This window comes from Morone saxatilis, unplaced genomic scaffold, assembly GCF_004916995.1.
Source record: "Morone saxatilis isolate NCDOM2014 unplaced genomic scaffold, NCSU_SB_2.0 Contig7, whole genome shotgun sequence".
Lineage (NCBI taxonomy): Eukaryota > Metazoa > Chordata > Actinopteri > Moronidae > Morone > Morone saxatilis.
This window is the reverse complement of record NW_023340246.1, coordinates 6,743,080-6,761,212: the sequence shown is the minus strand read 5'-3', so window position 1 is coordinate 6,761,212 and position 18,133 is coordinate 6,743,080. Positions and strand designations below refer to the sequence as shown.

Here is an 18,133-nt window from a genome sequence, read left to right as displayed (position 1 = left end):
TGCATAACCTCCAATCCTTGCGTGTGTGTGTGTGTGTGTGTGTGTGTGTGCGTGCGTGTGTGTGTGTGTGTCATATACCGGCGGCCGCTGCAGGGCGCAGCTCCAGTCACTGCAGACTGAACACAACTGAGAGTGGAGGCTCGCAGACCATCTCCATCCTCCGCAGTCTCCTTCTCATCCTGCCTGTCTGTCTGACTGACTGACTGACTGACTGATCACCGCACTGAGAGAACTAACTAACTCACTAACCGACGGCACCGCTGACAGCACCGGCTGATTCTCCATCAACACGGGGTAAGAAGATAATTTTGTTTTCTCCTTTATTAAAAATATACTTCAAGGTTGTTTTTTTTGTCAGGTGTGTGCAGAGTGCTTGTTTATGGATGCACTTACAGTAATTGTAGTAAGATGAGGACAGGCAACGCACTCCTTGCGCGGGACATCGACGCATTTTGCGCCCCTTGCTCGCTCTTTCTCAACCACAGCCAGATGTGCAGGCTTGTCAGATACAGCGCATGATGGTAACCTTAAATTACATTTTACTTTCAGTTGGATATATATTTAAAAATATATGCTTTTAAGGTAAAGTGTGAGCATTTGTGTGTGTGTGTGTGTGATTTCTTGTTGCATATGTATTCATCTCTGCTCTTGTGCATTGTCCCATTTATGTGTGTTCTTGTGCATACATCCAAAGAGCAATTCTTTGTCCGTGCTCATATGTGTGTGTTTATGTGCCTGCATTCTTGTGCCTGTATGTTGCAGTACATGCTTGTCATTGAGTGTGTATGTGTGTGTGTGGTTTTTTTTTTTTTGCATATGTTTGTGTGTGTGTGTGTGGCACCGCCTGTCTGACTTTGCCCTTCCCTCCATGGCCTCATTCCAGAGCACAACAGCATGTGAATGGCGGCGGAAAGCGGCAGAGTTGTCACAGAGGAGCAGGAGGAGCTCCCAGCCTCTGGAGCAGTCACTCACACGCACCACGCACACACCCGGAGTCAGAGCCACATCCAGTTTCACCCTCTGACACACACCTCCCAGTGGCCGCCTCATCGCGCTCTCGCTCACACAAGGAGCCACAGTCACACTCACTTCAACACTCCCTCACACACACAGTCTCAGAAGTACGGCTGTCGCCTCACACACAGTCTCTCAGCCATGGCCAAAGGAGAGAGGGGAGCACAGGACTCTGAGGGGAAGCTCATCAAGCCCGCTGAAACTCCTCAGCAGGTAAGATCACCTGTTTTTGCTGCTTCTCTTGTACTGTGCTACAGGTTGCTATCACATGTAACGACCGTATTTGAAACCACACAGTTACTACAGTTACTAACCCTTATTTGGAGAATCTGAGTGACATTCTCAGTCTCATCTGGTGTGTCTGCAGCTCAGTTTGGCTGTGAGTGATTTCACATGATTGGATGGGGAGGGAGAACAAGACGGAGAGTGTGATCTCTTTAGTTGCTTATCTTTTTATGATTAATCAGCTGCATTGTTTTCCTGTGAACTGTAATCCCCCAGATAGTAGATTCAGTGCCTGGAAGTTGATTGCTTTCATTTGAGAAAGGCTGTTCGCATTGATGGGATGACCTGTCTGCTATCTGATGCCAGCGTTATCAGTGGACTTGAAGACTGTTGTAATCACTGTCATAATAGAAAGTAAAAAAGACAATAGAAAAGGATGGCTTACTGAAAAAAGCTTTCCATTTTGGGAAGGGGGGGGCTTTGTCTGATGCTATTTAGCTTTGTGAGAATTACTATACATGGCGATTTCCATTTCAGTGCTAGAGGGTGATAATTCAGCAAAGTAAGCAAGCGCCTTGTGTGTGAGTGTGTTTGTATTTGTGTGTGAGAAGCAGTGTGTTCATATTGGTGCTCTTCATGGGCCCACAGGCTGTAAAGCTAAGGAAATGAAAGACAGAAAACCAAGCCTTTACATGGTGTATTTCCCTTTTATTAAGGTAGATACCATATTAAGCAGACAGTGTTTCAAATACTGTTGTAATGCAATACCATGGCAGCTGGTCCCTCATTTTCTGTTTTGCTACAGTGGCTCAGTTTGAGAAAAAAAGATGGACAGTGTGATCTCTTTAGTTGCTTTTTTGTTTGTGATTAATCAGCTTTGCTTTCCTGTGAACTGTAACCCCCCCATAGTGGATTTAATGCATGAAAATTGATTTGACAAAGGTTGTTCCTATTGATGGCATGACCTTCCTGTTACATGAGTGCTTTCTTTTGTCTGATACCGGTGATATTAGTGGGCTTAGGTGAGGAAGCAAGATAGTGTATAGACAATAGAAAAGGATGGCTTAATCAAGTTTTGCAAACAACGGGAGCCAGAGTTGACTTTCCAGTCTTTTTTCATTTGATCTTATGTTATTTAGCTTTTTGAGAGCTACATGGCTGATTTTCATTTGAGTGCTAGAAGGTGATCATTTAGTGTGTGAGTTTTTTTGTATTTGTGTGCCAATGGAAGTGCGAGAAGCTGTGCGTTTATATTGATGCTCTTCATGAGCCCACAGGCTGTAAAGCTAGGGAAATGAAAGACAGAAAACCAAGCCTTTACATCACCGATACTCTACTTGAGGCCCACAGGCTGTTAAGGTGCCGGATGGCCCACAGACCATTTACTAATTCACAATGAAAATCAAATGATACACTCTGAGAATTGTTTATACCAATTAGTAAATGCTCAATAATGACACTTGGCTGTTACTTGGAAAGTTGCATATTATCCATTACATTATCGCATACATGGTGTATTGCCCCTTTAATTAAGGTAGATACCACTATGCAGACAGTCTTTCAGATAGTGTCGTAATGCAATACCATGGCAGTTAGTCACTCATTTTCTGTTTTACGTTCCGTTACATCACTCACTAAAACCAGTTCTGCAACCGACTTGGAGTTGGATTTGATACCTGGGATTTAGATGTTACTACAAACAATTGATTGTTAGTTTGTTAGATGGCAGAACTTCACTGATCTGAACACTGTAAAACATAAGAAGCCTTGCTGCCCTAAAAAATTAGAGCTAAATGAGTTAAACTTGAATCATTTGTTTATTCAGTGAGTTACTGTAATGTGAAACCAACTGAGTTAGGTTCACTGAACTTGAGAAAACAAGTTTAATAAACCTAAGATATTAAGTTCAATACATAGTATCTCTTTAGTCGCCCTAGCACATTACCACCTGAGTGGAAAAGCCGAAGTCAAAATGTCACAAAAAAGTTTATACGCTTAGCTGAGTTGGAAAAGTTTTCTTCCGCTCCACGGAAGGGATGGAAAATAGCTTTTGTTTATCTCAGTGCGCCTAAGTTCTGATATCCACATAACAGTAATGGATGGAAATGCACATTCATTTGCATCTTATTTAGACAATCTTCTGGAAATTAGTTTAAAATTTGCGCTGAATTTGGATGCAGACTGGGTTGTTTTCTTTGTGTGAAGAGTGCATTTTTCTTTAGACCTTACAGAAATGTAGTTTTAAATGTTGTTGGAGCCATGCACTTTTGGGCGAGAGCTGATATCAAATATTTAATTTCAAAGGAAACAACCATGTCTAAACATGTCATAAATATACACAGTAAGTGTCCATCATTCATGTTTTCTCTAAACTCCTTAAAAGAAGGATCTTTTAACTCCAAAACGATGGATGCTTGGAAGACTGGTAAACTATTCAAGTTTCTTTAAATAATTATTTTGATGAGTTAAATGAACAAGAAAAAATAAGTTGACTTAACCTGAAATTAATAAAACATATAAAACATTATATTTACATAGACTACATGCTAGATCCATTAGTCAGTATACTGCCACTGGAAATTCTGCATGAAAAGCCTCCCAATCCATCACAAAAGTACATTTTGTCAGTCCATCTTTTAAGGGCTTGTTGCCATCACTGATATTATCAACTTTTCCTACTCATAATCCAAAATCTGAGTGGACGGCACAAAGCTAATGTTTTCAGCTGATATAAATAGAACCCGTGATATGACCCTGATACCCAGAATTCTCCAAAAATCTTTTAAACTAAACATTTAAACTGCTTTATGCATCCATTTTAACAGCTTAACGTTTAGCATGCAAACATACATTGTACACATTTTATTTGGAGAATATAGCTTAGCTGGCTCGAGCGTTTTTTTCCCCCTCCTTTCTTTGCACTAGCATTATCCTCCATCCTGATTTAAATTACTTGCGGTGCAGTTTAAATTGTTTTCCCTCTAACGGTTAAGGATTCATTAACTTTAGAGATTAGTCTTATCTGTCCTTGTCCCTTGTTTGTTGACAGTCTGAACTTTGCAGATGCTCCCTTTAACTCGGAGCCAGTGTTTCTGTATATGCGTGCGTTGAATTGTGTGCGTGTGTGTGTGCGGTGTTGTTTGTGCATCCAGACAACAGTAGAAGGGATATCCTGTTTATCCTCTTTGATGATAAGAATGCAGTAATGAAAGATCGAGTGTAAGAGTTTGGAGGGAAAGCATAAGAATTTAGAGTGAGAGAGAGAGAGAGCAGTGCTGGGAGTATTTTTGCACATCATCAGTTAAGCAGCATTCTCCAGACACCAAAGACTTTAATTTTTCTCTCCAATTAGGGGTAATTGCAGTGAGAGTGGAAGAAGAGAGAGTTTTGAAGTCAGAACCGCCACGCAGCCTTTACTTACCTCTGACCCGCTTGTCTTGCGATTGAATAATTACACAGCTCCCTCCTGGTAATTGTCGTTCTTGAACCCCTCAATGTTTTGATGGGGCGAAGAACGGAGGAAGAGAAAATGTGAGTCGGATAATAACAGTGTTTCGGTCGTGGCTGTGGTTACTTTGGTGATTTCCTTCTTTCATAAAACTCTGAGGGGAGTAGCTGTGGGCCAAGCCTGGGCCACTGGATCTGGAGTGACACTGTTTTGTGTGTGAGTGTGTGTGTCTGACACCAAAGGTTGGACTGTAGAGAGGAACAGGCAAAGGTTGATATGTGTGCACAGCCTCGGAGACAGTCGTAAATATCGGGCTCCCTAGACTGTGATGTCTCGTCTAACTCATGTGTGAAGATGATAGATTGCCCTTCTATCACAAACACACACAGAGTCACGTGTCTGTTGGTTTTAGCAGAGCACGATGAGGGGAAACGAAGCTGCGGATGACTCGGTGGGTTTCTAAGACTCCTCCGCGTGCCTCAGTGTCTGCACATATAGACCACAATGCAAACAGCCTGGTAGGCGGTCCCCCTCTGATCCTCTATTTTGCTCACACTTAAACATATTTAATACATGAACATCTTTCTAGTTCGCTAGAGTAACCTGTCATTTAAGGAGACGAAGATACAGGAAGATATGAATAGCTGAGTGACAATTTGTGTGTCTGTAAGGGAGTGGGTTTCATGACATAATAGATGTGTCACTGTGTACACATCTCCTGCATACATCATAGCAAATGCAGCGTGATGTTTAATCAACTTCTGTACTATTCTTTACATTCATCCACTGAATCACTGAATTGTTGGGAGATGAAGATGTGGAAGGAATGTTATTTTAGGAGCACCTGAAATAGAATTCTAAAAGATTCAGACAATGAATGACTACTGGATTCACTATTTGTGTTAGTCATGGCCTAATTTATTTAAGAGCAACACACCTTATACTTCACATTGGCGTGTATCGGAAGTAGTATAATGTTGTGGTAGGAATTTCCTTGGCCCTTGCTAAAATTAATAGCAGTCCTCCAATATGTCTATTTTTGTCAATTACATCACATTTTTTCATGTCAAGACTGTATCCTCCACACTTATTGGCTAATAACTAGAATGACACATTCTTTGTTTATACTCCTGACTCCCTGTTCCAGGAATGAGTCTGATGAAACTATGAACAGTAAATGCATACTGACTATGATCTAAATATATTCTTTTACATTATGTATATTGGCCTGAGCCTTGTATGTATGGTTACATGGGCTATAGTTGCTTTAAATTATTGTGTGTTTTGCGTCAGCAGTCATTTTTCAGTAGCTGGCATCCTGTATTTCCCATCCCCGCATGATGGGAAAGAGTCTTCAGAATGCTTACAGTGCAGAAAAGTTAATTTGCTCATTTGCAGCTTGACCTACATGGACACCATTATCTTATTAACTTTTTTCCCTGTCTCCCCTGTCACCTCTGTCTCCACAGACTGAGTTGGGCAACAAGTTGACGTTATGCAGTAAGCTGTGTTTTGCCATTGGCGGTGCGCCCAAGGAGGTGGCTTCCAGCGCCATATCCTTCTTCCTGCAAATCTACCTGCTTGATATAGCTCAGGTAATGTGTTTGATGACATAGAGAATGAGAAAGTGTAAGAGGGTGTGTGTGGTTCTTATGTGTGAACAAATCAGTTTGTGACTTTTGTGCCTGCATGTGTTTTTAACCCCAGTCTGTCCCTGTTTTGCTCTGCAGATCAACGCCTTCCAGGCCTCCATGGTGCTATTCATTGGTAAAGCCTGGGGTGCAGTGACCGATCCCATTGTTGGTTTCTTCATTACAAAGAGCAGATGGACGAGAATTGGCAGACTCATGCCCTGGTGAGCTCCCTGCTCGCACTATGAAGGAAAACCCCTGAATTCCTTCATTATTGTTATCTCGTACCCACTCCTGTATTTCTGTCATAGTTCTTCTTCTTACTCCTTTACATTTAGGTTTTATCACTGGCTCAAAGAGACACAAAAGAAAATGATGAGAAATACCTTTAAGCTTAAAAGTGAAATTCATTCAGAAAGTGTATTGTTTAATTGTAATTCAGCCCCTAAAATCAGAAACAGGTGGCATCTGATCAGAATACTGGACAATATTCCAGTATTGGCACACCGCTCAGTTCTATTCCTTAGTTATCCAACAGCCCAATGAAAATGGAATACATGTTTATTTATCTAAGCTAATAAACAAAACGATCCTCCTTTCTTTAGTTAACAGATGTTAAAGTGCTGCTGTTGGCATATGGCTAAGCTCGTGCAAAGGGCTGTAATTTGTCGATAGATTATGAAACTTTGGTTTGCTCCCACTCTCTCAGACATAATTACGGCTGCTACATCATGTTTGTGCAAAATCCAAACAAAAAAAAGCCACATGCTCCGGTTTTGGATGGTTTTGAAATTATTCTCATGCCCAAGCCTCTCACCTGAGGATTGGGCTGAATAAATAACTGCTGTACTTTAATTACGCTCCCGGCGCTCCCTCTGATGAGCGCTACACACTGTATGCTTCAAGGGCGTGGGCTGGTTTTTTACTTCTGTTGGCAGACAACAATAAGCAAGGACGTTTATCTTCATTCCTTTATAAATCATCTGCCACCGTTCTGCCCGGTGACATTTTATTGTGTTTATGTAACACCTTATTTCAGATTTGGGTTTTGATCATCCAGCTTTTCTTTATCTGCAAGAATGTCCTACTTTGCTACTTTGTGGCTCTATAATTGTGGATTACATAAAGCTAATACCACCATTTCCATAAATCACCATTTTCAAAGATGATTTTATAAGCGGATATGCGTGTCAGTGCAGTGTATGTCTTTTGAACACACTAGCGTGACACTTACTGTAATTACACTCTAGTGTCTAATGCCTGCTGCATTATAAACCATAGATTACACACAAACTGACAGTGCTGGAGGGGGACCAAGTCCACTGTGGCTAGCCAGCCGCACTCAATAGCAGACAGATGCTGATGGCTGTTAAATCAGCTTTGATTACCCCCGGGAAGCTGTAGGTGTGTGTGTGTGTGTGTGTGTGTGTTCTTGCTTGTGTGTGTTCATGTGAATACTTTGTGTGGTATACGTGGGTATTTTAAATGTGTGTTCATCAGTATTTATGATGAGATTGCGAGACACTCCCTCAGTTTCAGCCTTGTTTGGAAAGTCCCCTCTGTCTATGCAGCAGGAAGTGCTTTTGCCCCTCTGGCTGTCACATCCACAGCCAGACATAAAGTGATTGGTATCTTTGCCCAGAGTTCTTTAGGATGGGGTCATTTTGCCCAAATTCCCACTTGTGTGCTGCCTTGTTTATTATTTTGTGATTGCAATGATGTACAGTCCAGCAGACAAGTAGAACCTTGAGAAAGCTTCTTTTTTGTCCACGGGAGATGATTGTCTCTGGCTCTGGCTCATTTCAATAGTGATGCCTACCATAAGAACACAAGACCATCTGTGAGAAGATTGTCTATTTCTATATAGTTATTCTTAATGCCTGCCACTGTGTCAGAATCGATCGGATTCCCCTTGAAATCAATTAAACAAGGCAATAGAAACACTGCCGCTTTTCTTCACAGGGCAGCCAGAATCAACAAAAAAAAGAAAGTTCTTTAAAAAAAACAAAAAACTCCATTATAAGTAAAGTCACTTATCTTACTTCAAATCTAAATAAAAGTAAAGAAGTATTATCAGCAAAAAAGTACTTGGCCTCTTTATGTACAGTTAGGTAGTGTAGTCCAGTCTATCCCAACCTAGGGGTCACATAGTAAATCTGAGATGATTAATGCGGTAAGAAGATAAAACAAAGTTCTGCTACACAAATTTGTATTCATTTTTTGGAAATTTTTCTCTTATCCCTGCTTTTTATGTAAAATGTTGGATCATTTAACTCTTTGGGCGTTGAATAGTTATTTAAATAAAACCATCTGAAAAGTTCCAAGGAGAATATACTCTGTGGTGGAACTACTAACCACTCAAAGACATCTGAGACCTGTGACAAGGGGCCCCAAACTACGCTTTTTTGTAAGGGGTCACAAGCCAAAAAGGTTGGGAGCCACTGATCTTAAACATTACATTGTATTTTATGAGATTATATGGTTTTAATGTAACATCTTAATTTGGAAACAACTGTGAAATATAAGTATGCAACATTCAAAACGGCACCTAAGTAACAGTACTGAAGTAAATGCCCTTAATTACTTTCCACCACAGGGATATATGAACACTACTAAACCCCAAATCAGCCAAGAGAGAACGCTCTCACCCACCAGACCTCTTCTAAATCCCCTCTGTTCCACTGCACATCCTCTCATTAACATGCTGCGAGCGTCTTGAACAAGTCAGAGACAAATCTGTGCCAGCCTTCTATCAACTTGCTCTGGCCTTAATTAAGACTGTGCAAATTATTGGGACAGGTGTGAATGTGTATTCATGCATGCCTGATGTGTGAGAAACTATGCGTGTGTATGCGCATGTGCTTTGTTGCTTTAGCCTGAGCACAGTCATCTTGCAGGAACATTCTAACTGTCCCATTCACTGACCCCGGGGCCCTTTCATCGCTCCCATGACCAAGCGGTCAATACTGCAGCACCAGCGTTGTCAGCCGCCTTTGTTTAAGCAAACAATCAGGAGGAGAGTGAGGTGGGCAGGCTGGACGATGCTAGAAATGACCATTCCCGGCCTCTCTCTACCTCTTTCTCCCACTTTCTCTGTTTATAGTTTCTGGTGTGGAGCAGACCAGAGGTCAGAACCCCTTGCAGGTTTTGTCACAGTCACCAAAATGTCCCTCAGTCCCTCTTTCTACTTGTAGATGTGTTGGTATTACAGCTGTTCCAGGTTCTAGCCCACAATACAAACACACTACATAAAAAGAAAAAGAAGTGGAGGGATGGTGGAGATGAGTCAGAGTGTCGATAATCTGTAATCTGTCCTTTTTTCGCTTCATTTTGAAACACAGCTGTTCACTTTAACCACAGTGACACATGCCAGTTGTTTACTTATGCATTATACATGGCCCACACACTGTATCACTCTAAGTTCTGAAAAAAGCACAACACAGCAGAATTGCTTCATGGTCTCTGCTTGAGTGTGTATTGTATATTCGTGTGTGTGTGTGTGTGTGTGTGTTGATCTTTAAAAGCTATGTAGGTTTGAAATATTGTGGTATTTCCTTGCTTGCCGTCCCTCCCAGGACAGATTCCTATCATACTTACAACAACATAATCATTTAGCAGTCAGTTTAGCCTCACTGTAATCTGCTAGAAATATGGCGTGATTTTTACACTACACTGCTTTGAAAATTACATAACACAACCACTATCATCCCTGCTCTGACAGCTTATCAGGGCTGTTTGGAGAAAGCTTGTTGTTGAAGCAAATTATGACATGTAAACAGGATAACTGTCATCTTTTTTTTTTCATTCAGAGTAAAACTTTTTGTTCCCTGACTCACCTGACACATTTCTTCTTCTTTAGGATGTTGGGTTGCACTCCGTTCTTGGTGGTCGCCTACTTCTACCTCTGGTTTGTTCCTCCTTTCATCAGCGGGAGGTTCATCTGGTACCTAGGCTTCTACTGCCTCTACCAAACCCTCATCACTGTAAGTATGAACACTCTTTCAGAAGTGCTTTTGATGTTTAAGAAATCTAAACGCATGCCTCAGATAACTCAGCGGGACAAGAGAGACGTCAAGTGGGAAACCGGAGATGAAAGCTCTGATGGATGCAGCTCGTAGTCTACAGATGACACGTTACATAATATATAGATAAAATGTAGCAAACTTTGCAAATAACGCAGTTTAGAGTGGAGATGATTACAGTCATCTCATGCCACACTCACGACAGCTCCAAGGATTTACACTTTGATTTGTGAGATGCGCAGCAGATTAGAGCCCAGAGCTCTTAGATACCTTACCTCAAAGGGGAAGTGAAGTTATTTAGGTTGCCTTTTGTTATTATGGTCCAGACCATTCATCTCTCTCCCTTTCTGCTGTGCTCTGCTCTGGGGTAACCCATATAACATGTGCCACAGAGCGCGCCGACCGCTGCAGCCACACTGTGGCGAGCTGTAATGGCAAGTCATTCTAACTACTTGATAAGTATACGGTCAGTCCTGCCAGGAACCTCTTGCTGGGTAAATGCTGGTTACCACTTTTAGCCTTCCTACATTGTCTCTGGATGTGTGTTTGTGTGAAGCTAGCTGGGAACGGCCAGCTGTTATCATTCAGTCTGTAAACAGAGGTCAGAATGCAGTATATCATCTGTTTATGTAATCAACTAATAATGGGTTTCTATGAGATTTATCAGTTCTCACTTCCATCTGCAGTGGACAGTTAAGCAGGTTCCGTTCTATAAATGTTTACATCCAGTAAAAGGCCCCATAAATGACATGCTGTATAGAACCAGTGGCTGAAAAAAATCCATTTCACAGCCACGTTTATTTTCGTCATGGCTATGCATGCTCGTTTGGCCGCAGTGCTGACTGGGCCCTTGTGTAAATTACAAAGTGAAACAGGAATTGGTTTGCTCGCCTATTCTCTGGGAGAGGTGGTGAGGGAGGAGAAAACAGAGCGCTGAGGTTGGCCAACATGGAAAGTGCAGAGATTGCTTTTGATATATGTGTACATTTTGCATTTTCACGGGAACATGTAGATAAAAGACATCTAAAGATATCTTGGGTGTTCCCATTTGATTGTGAGTCAAATGTTATATCCTAACAAGACTTGACAAGAGTTGAAAGCCATGCTTGGGGCCTGTATTTAAAAGACCAGTGTGTAGGATTTATTGGCATTTAGTATAGTTGCAGATTTCAATTCCCTCACTTCACCCTCTTCTTCTAAGCGCAAAGGAGAAACTAAGGTGGCAGTGAAACACAAATAGCCCTATCTAGAGCCAGTGTTCAGTTCGTCCCTTCTGGGCTACTGTACAAACATGGCAGTTCAACGTTGAGTTTTTGGCAACCTTTCATGGCAATCCGTTGAATAGCTGCTAAGATATTTTGTTCTGGGCCAAAATGGTGGAGCAGTAAACTAGGTCCATGTTGCTAGCATGGCTAAAAATTAAAAAAATAAACTCAAACTCATTATGTTTCTTCAACCTTACAAGATTTGATTGCTGTTGTATTTATGTTTTACCCCAAGCCATGTCTTTCTGCTCCATTGCAGTGCTTCCACGTGCCTTACTCTGCTCTCACCATGTTCCTGAGCACGGACCAAAAGGAAAGAGACTCAGCCACTGCCTACCGTAAGGTCTTTTATATGCAAAAAGCAGTTATTAATGTAATGCCCCCAGATTAAGAATGAGTGAATTTATTTGAAGTATGATAACTGGTAACTGGCTGACTTTACTTGTATAATGCCAGGAATGACAATGGAGGTGCTGGGGACACTTGTGGGTGCTGCCATCCAGGGCCAGATTGTGGCCAGCGCTCACACTCTGAAGCACTGCCCGACTCAGAACATGTCTGCCAGTTACCTTGGCAACAGCAGCGGGCCAGAGATCGTCAAGAGCCTGGTGCGCTCCCAGGACTACCTGTCACACTCGGTAAGTGTCACCGTGCCAAGCCAGAAGCCCAGGTGTTCAAAGTAGGCCACAGAGTTGGTTTGAAAATAACTCGGACTGTCATCAGCATTCTCACTTAACTTGGAGCTGCGGTGTGTACTCAAGGCGGTTTACTTTTGCTAAATATCCGAGGTCTAAAAAAGCAGCGCTGAATGAAAAGGAGGATTGTTTAAAATTGGGGTCCGTATTTACAGACTATCTGCATGTTCTGACATCCAAAATGGCTTCACATTTTAACCCATGGGATTGAAAGGAGACGCCACTGTTTGATATCTGAACCCAACATCCTGAGCCAGCTCCCCTCTCGTAACCACAAAGGGGGTTCCTCCCTCACATCAGGCTCCAAACTGTGGCCCCCACATTGAGGGGTCTCAATCTACAATCTGTAAGTCATTAGGCCTATTTATATCACACCCAGAGCAATTGAAGGCACCCCAGATTCAATATATTAGTCTTTTACTTGAAGGTGGCTGCAGCTTATCTTGAAGTCAGAGGCGAGGGACACATGATAGGACACATTCACATCCACGTTTCAGTTTGCAGAGCTGTGAATAAACTGCTGCTGCTGTGAATCCATCATGAGACTTTTTTGTGAAGATGAAACAAGCCAAACTGTCCTTCATTGGATTTTGGTCGCACCGCAGCTATTTGGGCTTCAAAATGGTTCTTTTCCAATGGATTTTGGGTGAACCCTATCGGGGCAATCCACTCACCACGCCAAACCCTCTGCAGCCACTCGCTAAATTCCTCTGCGGTCGCTGGTGAGGGTGGCACACCGTCTGGGCAAACCAGGTCTGCCCTCGGAAACAGGGAGTGTTTGATGTGCATAAATAATAATGGACCACTGGGCTGAGCCGCATGGAAAAATAGCAAACAAACAGAGGTTGTTTAAGGCAGAGCAGTTCCTGTCGGGGTACGACATTAAATGGTTAAGGCTGTATTTTAAGATGCAGATCTACTTGAGGTTTCTTCCTGTTCATGCTTGTGTTTGTACAGTGAAATTTGCATGGCAGAGTTTGCAGTTTAAACTAATGTGGAAATCAACACAGAAAGTCACAGGCAATAAATCATGCACTGATGCATGTTGTACTGGGAGGAACTGGAAAGAACAAAATAAATGTATCCACTAGTTGAGTGAAAACTGACAACTACTGTGGCAATTTGTTTCCAGAATGGACATATAGCATGTGGAAATGGAGCACTTCAATTTTTTAGGCGTTTGAGAACATTATGAATTAAAGATTGAGGAAAGGCTCAGAATAGCCCGGATTGTGCTGGCTGTGTAAGAAGAGATGGATTGATGTAGGCTACATGTTTGTTCTTTCTCTCTGCAGAAGGAGGTGTACATGATAGCTGCTGGTGTTATAGGAGGAGTGTTCCTCGTCTGCACCGTGGTGCTGTTCCTGGGAGTCAAAGAGAGAGACGGTGAGACCTTTCATTTTGGGTCTGGGAAATACAGTGGTGAAACAGTTAGTTGATTCCATAAAGTTCAGTTTACTCATCACAAAAAGTACTATAGTACTCATGAAAACTCGAAAGAGCTTTCCTATGTTTGAAAAAAGAACCCTGATGATGTAATCGGTGTTATCGCAGACTGGGCTTGGGACTTAAAGATTTGACCAAAAAGCCTGAATTACAAACTTGAGGTGTCGATTTTCACTGTTCTTTTTTAAAAATCTGTCTCTTGAGAGACCCCCCCAACTTTGCTGAAGTACAATACTCAAATGCTTTAAATCATTTATCAAGCAAAATGCCAAACATGAGCTTGTCTGCCTCTCAAATGTCACAATATGTTGCATTTTCCCCTCTTCTCCTTTCTCCTTTTATACTGGATTGTTGGTTAGATAAAACAAGCTATATTTTTGCTATTATAGGCTATTGACTCATTGAATCCACACACAACTCAATTATGAGAATAGCAATCCATCATTTTTGACCCTAATGAACTATTTCACATTTGGTAACACATTTTGGATTGAAAGCAGTCTAGTTGGGAATGAAATAAATAACCTTGGTGCATCACTTTGGGCTAGTGGTCTAAGATACATATTATGTAACTGCAACGTCTACAGCTAAACAAACTAAACTTAATACAACATAAGGTTGTACTGTCTCAGCTGGGTAAGACCACTGTGCAGACCTAGGTGTGCATCCACTGCATTGCAGGGGCAGTTCCAGGATTTCCAGTGAGCAAATCCATCACCTTTCTCTTACTGCATGTTATTCGATACGCTGCATACTCATATTCTTATTTCACATGTTACTGTTTCAGATCCGTACGCCCCAAAGACAGAGAAGCAGACATTCTATAAGGCCTTCATCCTGGTGATGAGACACGGGCCGTACCTCACTCTAACTGCTGCATTCCTCTTCATCACTGTCGCCATTCAGGTAAATGCAAATTTATTTATAAAGCACTTCTTAGACATGACAGTCAGCGTTACAGTAAATGGAGCCAGTCCTGGATCCTGACAGTGCGGAAGAATTGCTGGCGCTCAATGTTGATTTGATCAATGTAGAAGAGCACTTACTGAAAGCTCATGGTTTAAAGCATGTTTTAAGTCTCAGGACTCTTGAGAGCGCAGCACAGCCTTGCTGTTTGCCTGTCACATGTAGGCCGATGCTACAGTTTTGACACTTCAGGTTTAGGCTGATTCAATTATTGCAGACTTTCCAACTTTTGCATCAAATCTATTTCTGTATTTTTTCGTGCTCTCATCTCAGAGGAGGTGTCAGTTGTCATCCATGTGAGGGAGATAGAGGGAATAAATCACTGCAAAACACCGTCAGCAGCTTCTCCAGTCACTTCATTTGGCACTCAGCACAGCAAGCTGAGTGCCGAGCGACAGTGCTGAGTAGACAAGACGAGGCTGACTATCTGAATGTTTGATCTCTGATTTCTGCAGCTGGTACAGAGCAACTTTGTCCTCTTCTGCACTTACGCCGCCGACCTGAGGGATCACTTCCAGAATATTGTGCTGACCATTCTGGTGAGTACAGCTTTTATCACTGATTCCCCTCACAAATACTTGTCTGTAAATTACAAAGGTATAGATGCATGATTTAAAAAACTTGAGTAGCATAGACTACATAGATTGACAGTTCTTTATAACTTTAGTTATAACTCCAGTTTTAGATGAATCTTAGATTTTTATGTAGACCTTATGAATATAGACACTTGCCTTATTGCACATCTTTTCCATTGGTATTTCTTTTTCAAAATCTACTAGACTGAATCATATTCAAAACAGTTCTCCTTACAGATGCGTCATACATTTTCTGCTTGCACATGTTTACCCAGGTTTCTGCAGTGATAAGCGTCCCGTTCTGGCAATGGTTTCTGCGGAGGTTTGGGAAGAAGACGGCCGCTTTTTGCGGTATCACAGTGAGTATACTGTTTTTGTTTTGGTTTGCCAGAGCAGCTTTTGACACGGCTTATTACCCTTTGATGGTTGTGCCATCTTGTGGGCAATGTTAGGAATGCGGCATCCTTCTCTTAATCACAAAAACAAAAACACACCTGAAAAATGTCAGGTTTTGAATTTGTTAGAGATTTAAGACTTTTTTTTCCTCTATCTAGTGGATCATGCCCTTCACCATGATGCTGGTCTTCATCCCCAATGTTGTGGTGGCCTACGTTGTGGCTGTCTCCTCTGGACTCAGTGTGGCTGCCTCGCTCCTGCTGCCATGGTAAGACTTCCAAACACACACAAATCCAATTTTCTGTGAAAGCCACCCTTATTCTTCTGGGAGAATGTCACTTACCCATCAAATATAGGATTTCCACAGTTATTTGAATTCAAAACACCAAGTCATTAAAAAAAATAGTTTAAACATTTAAGTTAAATCAACGGATCAAGAGTTTCTTCTTCGTCTCTGTGGCTCCATCCCTCCGGCCCACAGCATGAAATCGGCAAGATTATTTGTTAAAATTATTTTTTCTAGTTGTTTCATATCAACTACCCCTTCATAGAAATTAAAGTAAAAACACAATTCTACAATTCTGTTTAGTATTTAGTTAGTACTGGAAATATTTTCAGTTGCGCTTTTTTGTAGTACTTCAAAAAAGTGGTTCAAAAAGAGGCAAGCTCGGTAGACTGGAGACTCTAAAGTATGTTGCCTTTGGTATATAAATGTAAGTCTGAGAGTCAGCCCTATTTAGGACTGTCCAGGGCGTCTCCCTGCCATCTGTCCAGTTTATGTTCAGAGAGCCCTCCCCCCCCCCAATGAGGATTCAAAGAAATATGCTACGGCTCACTTTATATCCTAAGAATATAAATGTACATCCCTAAAATATTCAAAATCCACTAAGCCTCTGGCATTGTTTATGTAATTGCAGTCCTGCTATATGTCTGTCTGTGCAGTGGTTGTACTGCTCATGTTGGTCTCCTTTGATTTAATGCAAAGTGTCATTAGTCAAACCACAATAGTGCACCAAGATGCTGTTAGTGGTGACTTGGGGCCTAGAGGGCCATGTCCATTCACTTGGGTCACGTCACGGTCATAAAAATGATGTCATTTTTAAGAATTAGAGCCGGTGTCTACTATAAATCTTTTCTACCATCACAGAGCTAATACAACACCAGAGGTAAAGCAGTCTCCTTCTGTCCGTTCTCCAGTTGTTTCTATGGCAGACTCTGCTCCTCACTCAACTCTTGTCCCCTTCCTCAAACCCTAAATTACAGGGGCCTCATGGTGGCATGTTTATTTTGGAAGGGGACAATTGTTTATCCTGTCTGTGGGCTGAGGCCGGTGGTACCGCCCGCTGCTCATCATCTAATCGTGCTATTAGCTCTGTAATTTTAGCACACCGGTTTATCAGAGCTCTATAAGTAGACCTCACATCATCAGCTGCGACCATCTTAAGTGGTTGTATAAGATGATTAAAGTAAGAGTGAGGGAGGTCGTAGGCACACATCCGCTTAAAATGTTGCCTTGTCTTAGAGTGATGTTGAGTTTTAAAGACACATGCTCATAAAACCTGCAAAAAAACAAAAACACAGATAGCGTGCATTCAACTCGCATGTATGTTTGTGCCTTTCAGGTCTATGCTGCCAGATGTGGTGGATGACTTCAGACTGGCCAACCCCCACTCTAAAGGCCACGAAGCCATCTTCTACTCGTTCTACGTGTTCTTCACCAAGTTCGCAGCTGGCATCTCCCTGGGAGTGTCCACCCTCTGTCTTGAGTAAGTCTGCACTGCTATCACATTGATTTACACACTATGATGTTCTGCATTTGCACTTAGAGTGTTATGGTCCCATGCAGAAATGAACCCCTAGGCCTGATTCATTATTAATCATGTGAAAGGTGTTGAGTTTGCAGTAGCTGTGTTGCAGTGTCAGACTGGATGTCGATTTCCTTTAACCTGTATTTAAATGGGATCTTTGTGTGTGTGTGTGTGTAGATTTGCAGGTTATGACACCGGCGCTTGCAAGCAGCCTGCTCCTGTAGTGTACACCCTGAAGCTGCTGATTGGTGCTGCTCCAGTGGCCTTCATTGTTACAGGGTTAATGATCCTGCTGCTCTATCCTATCAGTGAAGATGTCAGGCTCAGGAATAAACTCTGCCTGGATGAGTTACGGTGAGTAGAAAGCATTAGCCTGAGAAAAAATACTTGAACCTTTCTGTATTTAAAGGGGCACATATTAATATTGATTAAAAAAAAGTTAAGTTATGTTTAGTTGTCACAAGTTACTACTGATGATGCCATCAGGGTTATTTTTCCTTTAGAAAGTTTGGCTTGGTTTTGAGACTTTCACAGATAGTCTGTTACAAACTGTGTGTTTGAAGAAGTGGGCACTTCAGAGGCACTAAGGGTCTAATGAAAGATGCCATTGACTTGCATGGATCCAGTATTTTTGAAGCTTGA

At 41.9% G+C, this 18,133-nt stretch overlaps 1 protein-coding gene across 1 annotated transcript in view; it reads left to right on the top strand.

Annotated features, from left to right (window-relative positions):
• Positions 1-883: 883 nt before the first annotated feature.
• The window catches only part of mfsd2b (major facilitator superfamily domain containing 2B), a gene marked incomplete at its 5' end in the record, with an annotated part of 18,364 nt that continues 1,114 nt past the window's right edge, over positions 884-18,133 (top strand). The window contains 13 exon segments of the mRNA XM_035678904.1: positions 884-1,227; positions 6,157-6,282; positions 6,418-6,542; positions 10,178-10,301; positions 11,865-11,943; positions 12,062-12,243; positions 13,596-13,686; positions 14,534-14,652; positions 15,168-15,251; positions 15,563-15,646; positions 15,842-15,951; positions 17,306-17,449; positions 17,669-17,845. Coding sequence (XP_035534797.1) covers positions 901-1,227; positions 6,157-6,282; positions 6,418-6,542; positions 10,178-10,301; positions 11,865-11,943; positions 12,062-12,243; positions 13,596-13,686; positions 14,534-14,652; positions 15,168-15,251; positions 15,563-15,646; positions 15,842-15,951; positions 17,306-17,449; positions 17,669-17,845 — 1,772 coding nt within the window.